Here is a 16477-nt window from a genome sequence, read left to right as displayed (position 1 = left end):
GACCTTGCTTCAAATTATTTGTTCCACTACTTACTAAGTGAAATGGAAATAACACCCCTACTTTGCTGGCATGGTCTGAGGAGTAAATGAGATAACATCCATCAAATGGCCGACATTCAGAGTGTAGGATCCAGAGTAGGCACATGGTAAAAAAAAAACTCTCTTTCCTCCCGGCCCCTCCAACCCAACCCTCATGCCCATACAAAAAACACTACTTAAAAATTCTCCCCAAAATATTTTTATACAATAGGGACACAACAAATAATTTCAGTTTAAGGCAGAAACTGATTTATGAATGCATCACAGGAACATATCATTAATATTATTCTAATGTTTTAGGGTAGCCTCAGATGATCTCAGAAAGGGGGAGAAAATGACTATGATGGCTCACCAGTCCTCTTCTTGGATCTTCATCAATGAGAGGACATTCATTACCAGGTAACTGTACACCTGTATTATATGTTATTCTAGTTATCAGTTGTTTGTGGATTACACCTTTTGTGTATTACACATTTTGTCATTCTAAGCTTCAATTTTTTTTTTTTTTTTTTGCGGTACGGGGGCCTCTCACTGTTGTGGCCTCTCCCGTTGCGGAGCACAGGCTCCGGACACGCAGGCTCAGCAGCCATGGCTCACGGGCCCAGCCGCTCTGCGGCATGTGGGATCTTCCCGGACTGGGGCACGAACCCGTGTCCCCTGCATCGGCAGGCGGACTCTCAACCACTGCGCCACCAGGGAAGCCCCCTAAGCTTCATTTTGAAAGCTTTAACTGTATTGGAAAAACTTGGAAAATGGCATCATTACGTTTTCTAATTTTTCTCATCTGCTATGAAGAGACCCCAGTGAATTAAATGTTATAAAAAATTATGAGGGCTTTGTAAAATATTTCAGAAAATATGATATAAAGAGTGCCTAAATTTGGGTCTTCCATAGGTGTTATAATAAAGTCTAAATGTGTATCAATAAAAAAAGCATGATGTATGACCCACAAGATCAATGATATGAATCATCAGTTGAGACACTGAATTAGAAATTGAATAAATACATTCCTGAAGACTGAAAAGCCATAGCCTATCGTGGAACGATCACTCATATTTCATAAATAGTGGTCTAATTTCACCAAAAGCTAGATTTCTATTTTAATAGTTGTCACAGTTCTCAGGAACAGCATTAAGTAAAGGATCCGAGGCTCCTCATAAATAATATATCCAAAGAATTAGCCTATGGGCCTAAACCAGGCTCTCCTGGCCTCTCCTTCCCTCCATTGCTCCTCAGGACATACTTCATTTTTACCATTTCCCTCTTGATGTTAGATTATGCAATAGATGGTCAGCAGCTATGGCTATTTTCTTATACGCAGCAGATAGCATCTTATGCTAGTTTAGGAATAATAGAGCAGGGATTTGAAAACTGTAAGAGTAAAGATAAGAGACGAACCTGGCTGAGCTAGAGCAGAAGCTGAAAAGGGAAAACACACAACGGTAAGAAAAAAAACAAGTCGCCCTGGAATGTGATCCATGTCTTACAGGGAAGAGAAACAAAGCCAGATAAATGACAGAGGAAAGTCGTATAAATGATGCAGGATTGCACAATAGGAAAGCAAAAGGAATAAATATGGTCAAAAATGGAATGAAAGCCACAGCTGGAGGATAAGCATGAAATATAAGAGGCGGGAAGAAGGCAGGAAGTAAAAGATAGAGGAGTTACTTATTCATTCCTCAGATACTTATAAACTGCTTCCTAAAAGCAGTTTATACTCCTGTGGACCTTGAGCGTTCAGTAATGAATGAAACAAAACCCTTACCCTCATGGGGTTGCCTCCTAAAAGAGGGATACAGTCAAAATGTAGGATAAATGTAAAACAAGATGCACTATTAGGTGCTGAAAGATATGAAGAATAAAAATAAAGCTGGAAGGGGAGTAATGATTGCGGGGGGTAGAGAGCAGTGAGTTGTGATTTCATATAAGATGGCCAAGGAAGGCCTCAGGAAGGAGGTAGCAGTAGGGAAAAGCCTGAAGGAGGGAAGCGAGTGAGCTGTGTGGGTATCTGGCTGGGAGCCTCCCAGGTCCCCTTCCAGGAAAGGGGACACCAAGTTCACAGCCCTGAGGCAGGCACACGCCTGTAAGGGTGCAGGAAACTGGTATGGGAGCCTCCCAGGTCCCCTTCCAGGAAAGGGGACACCAAGTTCACAGCCCTGAGGCAGGCACACGCCTGTAAGGGTGCAGGAACCTGGTATGGGAAAGTGAAATAGGGAGGACAGTAGGAGAAGGTGAGGTCAGAGACAGAATGGGACCAGAATATGTAAGGCCTCATAGGCCACTGAGACTTCGTCTTTCCCACTTACAAGATGAGAAATCATTGAAGATTATTGAGTACATGAGTGACTGAATCTGTCTGGCTGCTGCTTTAAGAACAGACTGAAGAGGACACAAGGATAGAAGCAGAGAAACTATCGAGGAGCGGATAGTCCAGAGTAGAGATGATGGTGGCTTGGACCAAGGTGGCAGGGGTGGAGGTGGGGAAAAATGCTCAGATTCTGGGTATATTTTGAAGGAAGAAACAATAGGATTTCCTGAAGGATTAGATGTGGGTATGAGAGAAAGAGAAAGATTAAGGATGATTCCAAGGATTTGGGTCAGGAAGAATGGAGTGAATACTTTCTGACATTATAAAGACTACAGGAGGAGCAGGTTTGGGGTAGAAGATCGGGAGTTCAGTCCTAGACAAGTTACATTTGAGACTGACTAATGTCACCAAGGGAATAAGTGTGATAGAGAAGATTCAAGATCCAGGGTTAGAAAAGAGTGAAAGGAAAAGTAGGAAACAACAAGGCGAGCAGTAGTACATTGGATGGAAAGTGGGCAGAAGGAATGTGGACACTGAACAGAGAGGAGGGGCAGTGATAGAGTGGGCAAGTATAGAAAACACCGCTTGGGGATGTCAAGGTAGCTAAAGTGTTGCTGGGGATACAAGGAGAAGAGGGAAGTTGAGAAAATGGGAAATTGAAATGAAAGGCAGAAATTAATTTTTAAAATAAGTGCAGATGACTGATAATGAAAGTCAGAGAAAGTAACATCCATATGAAACCAAAGGGAAGAGAGATAGAAAGATCCTAGAGAGAAGTAAGAGATGGACATGGTAACAGGATGGACATTGTTGAGAGGACCTGAAAGATGATGGTTTGGGAAGAGAAAATGATGAAAAAAGCATGTGAGTCATCTGTAGGGGAAGCAGGAGGCAAATGAGATTCAGGATAGAGGGATGATGGAGAAGATGGGAGAGACTGTGAAGAAAAGGGAAGACGCTCACGAGAGAGTGACAGAAAGGGCAGAACAGGGTAAGAGCCCAGCACAGCCCTGAGAAGGTCCCCCTACCACAGTGCCTCCCCCCAGAGAAAATTACAGAAACATTGAACAAAGGTGTCTCCAAAGACAGTAGCCCTGGGTCTACACCAGTGTTCCTTTTTGCGTAAATGCCTTCTGTGCAGTGTAAGTTTAACCAGCCAGGAATACAAATTTACCACACTGGGAGGGAAGTTTCGAGAAGAAACCATACACGGCATAAGAGAAGAATGTACGAACCCTTGTACGTATTTTCCTGTTATTCAACTCTGCTTGACGCAGGTCAGCCCATGGAATCCTGATTCTCACCTCCCCCCGGCCCCGCCGTCAGTGCATTGCTAAACTACTCCTGGGGCCACCTCTCAGTCGGAGGTTGCAATCTTTTCTTTTTCATCTACTTCAGCTACACAGCTGCTCTTCACCTCTTGGATTCCTGAGAAAGCAAGGTCCTTTCTCACCAAAACCTTTAGATTTACCCTTATGATCAGATTAAAAGGCACCCTAAGCAGGCACCGCATGATCCAAGTAGCAATTCACAGTCCCCTTCTGCACTCACGGGCATCTCCATGACCTCTCTTCCCCTATAAAACCTCAAGACAAAGGTCAGAGAGAAGTCCCAGTGCCCTCCCTAACTCATGTCTGCTCCAAGGGGTGGTCCTGTCCTTCCCAATCCTGCTATCGGTTCACATGTGTTTCTCTTTATTCTCAGGCCTTGGATCTTCTGTTTCTCTAGAACAGCTTTCTTCCACCTTCATGAAGCTCTTTGTTCTGTTCTTAATTGATTTATGTCGATCTCATTTGTAGCCATGAGCAGCTGATGGTAACTTCTCGTCCTGGACACCACATTCCTTTTATTCATCTGTGTAATCACAGTATGAAAATCAAGAATTTTCACTGAAATAAACACCTATTCCATACACCAGTGATTACCAGGTCAACTTTCGTTTCCTTTGTAATATTTTATAGTTTCCCAATCTCAGTTTCTCACTTTTCCCATGAAATCCTCCCTGAACTGCAGTAAGATTTTAATTAGCCTGTTAATTACTTGTGTATTTGTTCTTTTACAATATTTACTTCCTAATTATGAAAGTATCATTATTTTATAAATTATTGTATTTTATATATTTATATTATAAAAGCTGAGAAAATATAGAAACATATAGATTGAAAGAATAAAGTTATCCATAATCTTACTACTCAGAAAATGTACTATTTAATTTTGTCATATTACCCATATTCTAAGGATTTTATTTTATATAGTTGAGATCATTCTATATCTTGTTTTACACACCTGGCATTATATTACGAATATTTCCCCATACTATTAAAATATCTTCCTAAAGATGATTTTAATGATACTATATCACTCAACAATATAGAAATGTCATAATATAATTTCTTTAATTTTGACCTTCAAGATGGCTCCAACATTTTGAATATACAAGGACTAGTTCACAGAAGTGTAATTACTGAATCAAAGTATACAAGTAAATCTAATGTTATTGTTACAATTTAGCTTTCTAAAATAGTTTGATGAGCTGTCTCTCCCACCAACAGCTTAAGGCTTCTTGCCTTGTCTTTACTGCCTCATAACAGATGCCTGGTTTCCCAAGGTAGAATGTAAGCCCCTTGAAGGTAAGACCTAAGTATCTTTTGCATCCTCTTTCCCAAGGTGAGGTACCTGGATGGCCTTGATACATGAGATGATTTTAGGTTAAACATAAATAATTGGTTTTTATTTGAACACTCTTGGAAAGCATTAGAAAAATATAACTAGCACATGAAATCTTTGATTTCACAAACATTATTTCTCAGGACAGCTAAAAGCTTGCTTAGTAACCAAGTTACTAAGTAACTTGGTTGGGTTTCTGTCACTCACATCCATGGGTCCTATAACTAATGAAAACACCCATCCTGAACTACATGCTATCAGAACACTCTCACTTTCTAACGTATTATATTTATTTATTTTATTCCCCAAATAAGACTGAAAATTTAAGGGGAGAGGGTAATGTTTCATATATAATTCTGCAAATATTAATGCAATAAGTAATACATAATTGTTGAATAAATATATAAAAAGAGGAACATCAACTAGAAAAATATTAAGTGATAACAGATTATACTTGGAGTTAGCCAAACTCATAAAAGCAGTACATGAATAATTAGTTTTGAACAGCATATCCATAGCCCTCAGCCAGACTGTATCAATCACTTTCCCACAAAATAGCCTTGAAGCCAGCATTTTGTAATTTTTTAATCGCTGAAAATATTTTTATACATACATTCTAATCATTTAGAATATAAGAAGAGAAAGAAAATGAACAAAATTTGAGAACCTATGTGCATTCCCATTTTATAACTGGCCTACAATGAAATATGTTAAAATGAAACCACATATTCTGGGGGAGGCTATTTCCAAAGTGTCTGCATTTCTAGTGACCCTTATTTTGTGTCATATTTTGAACTGACTGAATTGGGCACTTGCAGTTTATCTTCTATACCACAGATACACTTTCAGACCCTAGTATCCATGTATTATTGGTATTCCAGGTGGTAAAGTAAAATAATATAGCATTTACGCAAACACTGGACTTGAAGATAGCATTCCTCAAAATGTGGTCCAGGGGCCACCTGCCTTCTGATCAAGATGCTTATTAACAGTGCAGATGCTGCACTCCCCCTCAGAGCTAATCAGGTGATTCTGAAGTATTACTGGAGTCTAGAAACTACTGCTCAGAGGAGGAAAGGCTTAAAGTTTGAGAACTTCTGCCCACCTGAAATAAACAAAATTTCTGGAACTCAGGGAAATCTTTACAAAATAGTCACCAAAAATTATAATGATACCATTGACTACCTATGATATCCAGCTTGTCATTAACCCCTCCATTCTTTTTTTTTTTTTTGCGGTACGTGGGCCTCTCACTGCTGTGGCCTCTCCTGTTGCGGAGCACAGGCTCCGGACGCACAGGCTCAGTGGCCATGGCTCATGGGCCCAGCCGCTCCGCGGCATGTGGGATCTTCCCAGACCGGGGCACGAACCCGTGTCCCCTGCATCGGCAGGCGGACTCTCAACCACTGCGCCACCAGGGAAGCCCTCTATTCTTCATTTATTCACTTAAGTAGTTATTCAGCTCCCATTCTGTGACAAGCGTTGTTCTGGCAAGACAGAAATCACCAACTTATTTGCGATATTTATTTTCATGCACAGAAATACATGAAAATGCTGCAAATTAATAGGAAAATAGACCTTCCTTAATGAAAATTTTGCTTTCAGCAAACATATGATCCATGAAATAAGAGATATTGATTTAATATCACAGTAAGCAATATAACATTTATGTCTTACTCCTGGATAAGAATTTTCTGAGTTTAGAAACTTCCCTGACTGAAGGGTGTTGGCATAAGTTAACTCCATGCTCAAATGATTAAGATTCCAGTTGCTCTTTCCTTGCCTGGGGTTGTCACTGCTCTGTTGCTTCACGTGGTAAATATTCTAAGTGAGCTGAGTATTAAAAAAAAAAAAAAAGTGGTTCCCTATGGTTGCTTTCAAAGTGCTTTCACTTCAGGTCTTAGGCTAAAATCAGGGCATTTCAGGGGTGAGTAAATGCCAATCCTGAATTTGAAAAAAGAGTTCAAATCCAGTTCTAGAATGTAGATCAGATTTCACTCTCGGAACTTGTTAGATTTTTTTATTCTCCTAATTAGGAACCTAATACAAACCCTTACAGGCTGCAGCTCTTCCAACAGTGGCCACAAGGCCCATGTGCATTCCTGTCCTTACTAACTCTAATTAGCATGATGTAATAAATTTGAGCAGAAAGTGCATCACTCCAAACAGTTCCTTTTGCCAAGCATGTTGGCCAGTACCCTTTGCTGAAACAAAGAAAGCAGCCACCTGCACCTCTGAGCACAAACTCAGCACAAAGAGCCAGTGTTCCAGGGGCTGCGTCCTACCTGGCGGGCAGAACCAGAGGGCAGTGTTTGCCCAGGTCCCATGGCCTGGGTCTTCTCTGGATCAAAGGAACTGGCGCAAACACTGCAAGCCTCAGCATGCCCTGCAGGTAGGTGTATAAAGACAGGGCCACACTCTTCTGAAGACCTTTGGACTGTTGTCTTTAATAAAGGATAAGGGAGTCCTCCCTGACATATTTTGATAGGAGTCAGGATTTTAAAATAAGCCAGGGCAAAAAGTTTGAGACATGTGTAGGACCATCTCCTTTAAAAATGAGGAACCTTGGGCTTCCCTGGTGGCGCAGTGGTTGAGAGTCCGCCTGCCGATGCAGGGGACGCGGGTTCGTGCCCCGGTCCGGGAAGATCCCACATGCCGTGGAGCGGTTGGGCCCGTGAGCCATGGCCGCTGAGCCTGCGCGTCTGGAGCCTGTGCTCCGCAACGGGAGAGGCCACAAGAGTGAGAGGCCCGCGTATCGCTAAAAAAAACAAACAAACAAACAAAAAAACCAATGAGGAATCTTTTTCTATGTGGGAGTTTTCCTTTTAAATTTATGTAAACATTCCCATTATTCATGTCTGGTGACCTAGTAAAAATTCATTTTTATTGTGAGAAATTGGATATCACAATTTTACATAAAGGTCAGTAATATCACCCCCAGACTAGTGAAAAGGGTCATTAAGCTTTATGTCAGATATTTTTCAATGAATATATATTGTTAACAGTCATTGAGCATACCAATATGACTGCTATTCACAATAAAATGTATCTACTCCACATTTACCTATTTTATCACTTTAGTCCATTAAAAAACAACAAGATCATCTGTCTGCCCAATACACACTGAAAATGTTTCAATAGAAAGTCTGATGAGGTCAAAATCCAAAGACTCCAGAAATAGATGACACAGAGTTTACTTGAATTTCTGGTCCTGTTAGCTATGCTGGTAAAAGATCTTTCCCCTCTAAATGTTGCTCAGCATTCAGTTTCCTATATTTTACTCCCTAAACAAACAATTGCTGAGAGCACACCATTAGTCAGACGCTGACTAGAAGCTGGGGTAGCAATTTTGAGCCAAAACAGACAAGAGCCCTACTCTCATGGAGGCTGGAGTCTGAAGCCACTAATCTCCAACTTGAGCCTTTATCAGAGTCTCTGGAGAGCTTGGTAAAATAAAGATTGCTGGGCCCCATTCCCAGAGTTTCTGATTCAGCAGGTCTGGAGTAGAGTGAGCACTTGCACATGTAAGTTCCCAGGTGGTACAGATGCTACTGCTCTGGAAATCACAGTGAGACCACAGCTCTAAAAGCCTGGTAACAAAATGAGGTCAGTGTTCAGAAGGAAAAGAACCAAGTTCTACGAGAAAATAAGGATCTAGCCTAAGCAGGGAAGTCTAGAGATCTGAAGGTGACGCAAGCTAACAAGGTTAAGAGAGTCAGCAGGAGAGCGCTCCTGACACAGGGAGCCAGCCTGACATCTTCACGGCCAGAGGGAGCACAGAGTTCCAGCCAGTGAAAGTTCCCAGAATTGTTGAGGTGCAGGACACAGGAAAAAGCATCTCTGGGGCTTCTCTGGTGGTGCAGTGGTTGAGAATCTGTCTGCTAATCCAGGGGACACGGGTTTGAGCCCTGGTCTGGGAGGATCCCACATGCCGCAGAGCAACTAGGCCCGTGAGCCATGGCCGCTGAGCCTGCGCGTCCGGAGCCTGTGCTCCGCAACAAGAGAGGCCACGATAGTGAGAGGCCCGCGCACCGCGATGAAGAGTGGCTCCCACTTGCCACAACTAGACAAAGCCCTCGCACAGAAACGAAGACCCAACACAGCAAAAATAAATAAATAAATTACTAAACTCCTACCCCCAACATCTTCTTAAAAAAAAAAAAAAAAGCGCCTCTGTAAGAGAGGCTAAAGAGGAAGAGAGACCAAGCAGGACTTCACCTGCTGTGATAAGGATTTGGGGTTTTTATACCAAGAGCAGTAGAGAGACATTTAAGGATGTTAACCAAAGCAGATGATATGCTTATGTATGTTCTACATACTCTGGATAGAGTGTGAAGAGTAGATGGAGGATGCCCAGAATAGAAACAAGGAGGCCGCTTAACGTATTTTTTCCAATGTAAAGAGAATCAGTGGTCAAAGTCATGGCGACATTACAGAAGAGCACCATAAAAGCCCTGTAAGGAAAGCCCTGTCTGTAGTTCACGCTCACATAGATGACTCCGAGGATCACTGACCACCTGCTGTGTTTCAGACACTCTAGTAACAATCCGGATGGTCCAAGTGGCTGAAAGCCATATCAGTCTGAAAGGCTTAACAGAATAGTTTCTCCATCTCAAGGGAACAAGGGGCATCAGACGGTGATGTCAAGGTAATCATCCTCAACCAGCACAAAATTTCCCAGCTGTTCATACACAAAGCGTGTTCTTTTACCATCAGCCTGCATCTGCTCCAATCATGATGCGTGTTGTGTGACACATCTGTGTTTACTTTTTAACTGGCTTTAAAAAAAATATCTATAGGGCACGTATTAGAGAGACCTAAAAGTTTAAATCATGGAAAAATGAGAAGCAAGATCCTAAGGGAAGCTAGAAACCAACGTAATTGTTTCATTTCCTCATTTCTACACCCAGCCCCACAGCAAGTCCCATCAACTCCACCTCCAATATACAACCACTTCTCACCATCTAGTCCAAGCCACCACTATCTCTTGCCTGGACAACTATTACTGCCTCCTAATTGGGCTGCCAGCTTCCATTCCCTGTCCCCGTAATCCATCCTCCCCGAGCAGCCAGAACGTCTCTTTACAATGTCGTCACGGCGTCCTGCTTAAACCCTCCAAAGCTTCCTATTGCAGACTCCTTACCACAAGAAGTCTCTCTAAGGTCCAATGCAATCTGGCCTGGAGAACTTTTAGAACCTCATCTTGAGCCATTCTTCCCTTGTTTTTCTCCTTTAAACATGTCAAGCTTAGTGCCGCACACAAGATGTGGCACCGGCATCTCTTGCTCAGGACACTTTCTTCGACTCTGCACAGGGCTATAGCTCCTTCCCATTATTCAGGTGTCGGTTTAATATTTCAGGCCTCCTGATCACGTTCTCTAAAATGCCCTCTTTCATCTGCTGCATCACAGGATGATGTTTCATTGTTATTATGGCACTTACCCCTATGTAAAATCAACATATTTCTTTATTTGCTCTTTTGTTTTGTTTTTTTTTTTCTATCTTCTTCCTCCAGAAAGCAACTCCCATCACTGCACGGGCCCCACTGGTTTTAAATATTGCAGTCTCCCCAGCATCTATTACATTGTCTATTACACAGTAATCCCTCAATAAACTTTTGTTGATGATGAGTGAGTATGGGAGTATTAGCATCAAGGAACTAAATCAGGACTTTAGTATTTTGGCTTGACATATGTTACCCTTAAATACTGTTTCATACCTAGTGGCAAGGTGATTATATCAGGGCTTCTCTCCATTTTAACATACATGCAAATTTCCTGGGGATCTCGGTTAAAATACAGATTCTGATTTCTAACAAGATGCCTCCCAAGTACTCAGACAATATTTGGATAGGAGTCACCCTTGAATCCCGTGATAGAACAATGACCTCCTAAAGATGTCTACTTCCTAATCCCCTGAACCTGTAAATATTTTACATTACGTCACAAAAGGGAATTAAGGTTGCAGATGGAATTAAGGATGCTAATCCATTAGCATCCCTTAAATTTGGGAGATTATCCAGATGGGCCCAATGTTATCATAAGGGTCCTTATGTGGGAGGGTAGGAGAACTATGTGAAAAGATTCCATGTCAGAGTGATGGAGTGGGAAGGATTGTATAGCCAATGCTGGCTTTGAAGATGGAAAAGGGAGCCGGAGGCCAAAGAATGTGGGTAGACTGTGGAAAGTGGAGAAAGCAAGGAAATGTATTCTCCCCTAGAGCCTTCAGAAGAAGTACAGCCTTGCTGATACCTTGGTTATAGCCAGTGAGACCTGTAGAACTGTAAGATAATGTTTATGTTGTTTAAAGCCACTAGGTTTGTAGTAATTTGTTACAGCAGCAATAGGAAACTAGAACAAACCTCCTCCCAAAGAATGTCTGCAAGGACAGTGTTCTCTGGCCTCTTACTTCAGTAACAGAGGAGGAAAGGGCAGAAGTGTTAGCAGGCTGGTTATATGTAACTATTTTAGTTTCAGTTGGAATGTCCGCCTGTTTCAACCTGCAACCTGCCAGTTGATAGACTTCCCTTCCCCTAAAAGAAGAATATCACCATGATTCTCAGCATCCTGAGATCTAAAAGATCTCAAAAGTGTGGTCTCTGGGACTTCCCTGGTGGCGCAGTGGTTGAGAGTCCGCCTGCCAGTGCGGGGGACGCGGGTTCGTGCCCCGGTCCGGGAAGATCCCACATGCCGCGGAGCGGCTGGGCCCATGAGCCATGGCCGCTGAGCCTGCGCGTCCGGAGCCTGTGCTCTGCAACGGGAGAGGCCACGGCAGTGAGAGGCCCGCGTACCGCAGAGAATAAAAAAAAAAAAAAGTGTGGTCTCTGGACTAGCAGCACCAGAATCACCTGGGAACACGTTAAAAATGCAAATTCTCAGGACCCACACCGGACATAACTCAATAAGAAACTTTGGAGGTGCCCCTCATGATCTGTTTCAACAAGCCCTTCAGGTCGGGTTTTAGAACCATTTATCTAACATAGCACATCTACCACTGTGTTTCATATTGTCCACACATTCAGGGCACATAATTTTTCTGTAGTTTTCAAACAGCTTTTTCTTGGTCACTAAATATTTCTTTGTTCTCTCCAAAACCATCAGCTACAACAAGAAACAGACTATTCCATCAAAGTGGAGGTAGTTTCAAGTCCCTACTCTGGATTAGAATAGAATATAAAAATCAGTACTAATTTGCAAATAGTGTCAGGGCTGCGAGCCAGAGACCATACTTCTCTGTGTTTCAGGCCGGAAAAGGAGATTGTAGAGCATAGACTTCCCTCATTCTTTCTTCCCTGTCCACAAACTCCTTGGGCTGCCCTTAGGAAGTCAGCTGCATGTGATAACAGAAACCAAGGTCTGATGCGGAAGCTGCTCATTGCAGCCGCCAACTGGAATAATAGACTGTGAATTTTTAAAAAATCTTTTTCATAAAAATCTTCAGAAGCCAAACCATAGAGGGAAAGAGAGTAGATAAGTGTCTTCCTTTATCTGAGGTTGTTAGAAAACAAGCTAGTGTGTTAAAATATAAAATCTGATAGTTACGCTTATAAAGGAATTCTCTTCAAAATCAGATACCAGTTCTAAAACACATTCCTGTCTTCTTCAGAAGCACGAGCATTTTAATAAACGATACAATCCTTCTTTGCCTCTCCCTTTTTAGACCCTCTTCCATGTCTTACCAACATCTAGTGACATTGTTCTGAGTAGCTACAGCTCCTCTCTTAAACAGTGGAGTTTTCATAATCAAGAAAACATTTGGGGGGTTTTTGTTTTCTATCAAGCAACTAGCCAACAGTCAGTCACTTCAAATTTCTTTTTAATATTGCGAAATTATACCTTAATTTTTAATCCTTTTGCTTTTATCTGAGTTCTAGGTGTTAAGGACCTGAGAGAAGTGGATAGATGTATTCATTAATAGCTCCAGGGCCATTGTTTACAGGGGTAATCTTAAAAAGATGTATACCTCGGAAAATACAAAAGTCACAAAATGGCCAAAAGCAGCCAGAGGGTGGGAGGTGAGACAAGTCTAGTTATATTACCTTACTGATTAATTACTAATGGATTTCAGGAAACTCCCAGGGCCTTTTTATTATCAATTGTCAGCACGGACAGAGACTTAGGGTCTAGAATAGAACTGCTTGGAAGAAAAAGATAAACAAATCACAGGCACCATCCTCCTAACCCCCAGCAACAATTAATGATACTTGAGCAGAGTTGCTAAAGCTGTTGAAAACCCTTCCTTTTCAAAAACGGCAGCCCTTTGAAGGAAGTCGGGAGAGTTCAACAAATTCAGGGCTCCCTGATCATTTTAGGTTTTGCATTTTTGCTTCCATCAAGATAGCCCTTCCCTTCCCAGCTTCTCAGTATTCAAACTGTGGAACTCAATCCCTTCATTTGCAATGGAAATGAATAACCTACTTTGCTAACTGAAGAAAGTCTCTAAGCAAAGGTTGAAAAGCAGTCTTCTTTCCTCATCGTTTGAGCCAGGAGATGAGGCCAAAGACAAAAAGAAATGGAGCCGTAGCCACTTATGAAAGAGGGGCGGCAGGAGTTTGCAATTGTATTCCAGGATTCAAGTTGACAGTAACGAAGGATAACGTGGGTTAAGAGAATTCTGCTGCTGCTTGCAGACATCAGTAATATGGAATGATGGTTTGTCTTGGCAAAGAGCTTAATGATAAGGCTTTACTCGTTCTTTTGTCCGCATATTTCCTGGTTCCCCTTTCCAAAAACATACAGAAGTTCATATTACATGTTTATGGAAGAAAAATTATGAAAACATTATGACTGTATTATGCACTTACTATATAGAGTTTGAAAAGTATACAGAACTACAACACATAAAATAAAACATCACAACCGTAATTCCCAGAAAATGATCAATTTGCTATCTTTACATGTTAATATATTTTTTGTAAAAATAACTCTGAGTTAAGTTTTAAATTCAGTTTTTTGAACCTGACATTAAATAGTTAATCTCATTGCTAAAATGTAACATTATGAACAAAATTGGGAGGGGTGACTGTATAAAAGAGCAAGCTAGCATTTTTATTCTGCCTCAATTTCTCATCTCTTTGAAAAGACTCTTTCGAATGTTTTAGGTTCCTGCTCTTAAACATGGTAATACAAACAGCAGGATGCTGTCTCTAGTGCTGCTGTCACTATCTGGTTCCGTGGCTGCCTGGCTGGGAGCCTGAACATTTTTCAGCAAGTCTCCAAGAGGCAGAAATAACACAAACTCAGGAAGCACAGCCATGGCCAAATTTGCCTTTGGTGACTACATTGGGCTGTATTTTCCACTGAAGTTTATTTTGTGTCATGTGGCAATCTCTGAAGCTTGCGTTGGGCTACAGCATACAACAGTATTTCCGGTTTGCCTTTGTCCAAATTTTAAGAATCACTTAGTAAAGAATGAGACGGGGTTTTCTGGTTTCCAGGAAAAGGATTAGATAGCCACTGAATTATGCTGTAAATCATTACTAAAATGAGGGAGAACTCTTATTACAACTAAAATTTGACACTCATTCTGTCTATGGGTGCAGGGCATAACTCATTTCCATTCATCATGCTGTCCAATATGTCAATGCATATTACAGTTTATAAAATTAAACACAAAGTGTTTCTTCCGGCCAAATAGCGTGATAAGATTGAGGAACTCCTCTCTTGCTCAGCCCATTATTCATGACAAACGTCAGAATGTGGGTAATTCCCATCTGCTGAGCAGATGCAATTCAGACCACAAAGTGCAAAGTACACCTAAGCATTTTACAGTCAACTCTGGATCCACTTTTACTCATTAAAACTGAGCTGGGAGCCTTACAGGAACAGGGAACCTTGAAAGGAGCAGGAACCCTGGCATCATTCCCCTACACCTGTCGCCCCCCCACGTTAAGTCTTTCCCTGGTTAGCACTCACCCAGGAGCTGTAATGACTAATTCTGGGTGTCCATCTGCATCTATCAGGGTCCCCTCTCTGTACTGTCAGTGCACAGTGCCAGCTTCTGTCCCGGCAAAGCTTAAGATTCTATGTGTTCGTTTAGTTAGAAGTCCAGTTTACATGGAAGTTTGCTGTTCCTTAGTTTAATAAAAACACTATTCATGTTATATATTATGTGATAATGTTTTTTAAAAATCCTTAGGATATATTATGATACAGTATTTCATGTTCGAGAAAACCAAGCTCTTCTTAAAAAATCAATTTATGTATCACACGTAAAGTATTGATATACAGGCTGTTTGTACCATGCCGACTTCTTGGGTGTCCCTGTGGCTTCTAGAAAAATTTGTAAACTGAGAAGGCTGGATATGGAATTCATTTCTTATCACCCACTTTATAGCTTTGTTAGGGCAGCTGAACAGCTGTCTGGTCTAGGCTGGCGGGGGACTCTTTGGAGCTGAGAGGGAAAAGTACACAGATGATTTTTTTCCTTTTTATGAGATAGGGAGGTCCATAGGTAACATTTAAGTTAAATCCTAAAAAATACATTATAATTAGCACTGACAAGTCACCATGTATATTAAATCAGTCTTCCCTTTCCTGACTAGGGACTGCCTAGATAACACTTTAGTGGTGGCCTTTGGATCTCCTAAACCAAATAATCCCTATACTTATTTTAGGTCTCTTCTAGACTTTAGATTCTTCTGTACATGGGGGACATTTGATCACCTTCCCACAGAACATAGCCTTGGCTCTCTACCCCAATACCATTGCAATTGTTCCACTCATCTTGCTGCCTCCGTGTTGTTTTGTCCTGAAATCTGTCTTCCATAAGCTCCCTAGTGGCCCTTAGAAGCATCATACCTTACACTTGCCTGCAACCCCCAGTAAGTGCCCATTGCCTGCAGGGTGAATTTTAAGCTTCTTAAAATGGTTCACAAGGTTCCTGCCTTCTTCTTCATCACTCACCATTCCCCATTTCACATGTTCTACTCTTAGAGTCCCAACTCTTTGAGCTTTTGCCACAAAAACTACAGAAATATCTAGAATGTCCTTGTTGATATTTTCTTTGCCTAGTAAGCTTCTCACACCCTTCTTGCTTAATCCTTCCCCTCCAGAGTGCACAATAGGCAGCATCTATTCCCTCAAGCTCTCACCCACCTCAGTGTACGGATGAGGCCTCTTTATTGTGATCACACAGCAAACCATTAGGACAGGTCTTCTGTTAGAGGACAAAATTTGAATCAGTCAGCAGATAAGAGATAATCAACTTGACAATAACTTCTTCAGCTCTTTGTGCCCTTAATGCCAACAAGTCGAGTTAGAATGTTGCAGGCTACACTTTATCCTCCCGTTGTATTAACCCATTGCTTCAACAGGTGCATAGACTAATCATCTCCAAAATTTCCTCTGGTAAAGTGCATACAATTAAAATGTGATGAAGTTTTAATATTTGGAATGCATACACCATTAGTGTAGTTGTTCACCTGACTTCCGGATTTTCTTTTCTAGTTCCTCACTTTATTAC

The 16477-nt window shown here is 41.5% G+C and overlaps 1 protein-coding gene across 2 annotated transcripts in view; it reads left to right on the top strand.

The window, feature by feature from the left end:
- Positions 1 to 349: 349 nt before the first annotated feature.
- RASSF6 (Ras association domain family member 6) overlaps positions 350 to 16477 on the top strand; it is a gene marked incomplete at both ends in the record, with an annotated part of 48082 nt that continues 31954 nt past the window's right edge. Inside the window, one exon of one of the 2 annotated variants that reach the window (XM_079920499.1) lies at positions 350 to 438. In XM_079920499.1, the coding sequence (XP_079776625.1) occupies positions 374 to 438 (65 nt within the window). The remainder of the gene's footprint in view (positions 439 to 16477) is intronic. The other variant, XM_079920498.1, reaches the window with a different exon arrangement.

Source organism: Stenella coeruleoalba (genome assembly GCF_951394435.1).
Source record: "Stenella coeruleoalba genome assembly, chromosome: 4".
In the NCBI taxonomy this organism is placed as follows: domain Eukaryota; kingdom Metazoa; phylum Chordata; class Mammalia; order Artiodactyla; family Delphinidae; genus Stenella; species Stenella coeruleoalba.
The sequence above is the reverse complement of the archived record's forward strand: the minus strand, read 5'-3'. Positions and strand labels throughout refer to the sequence as shown.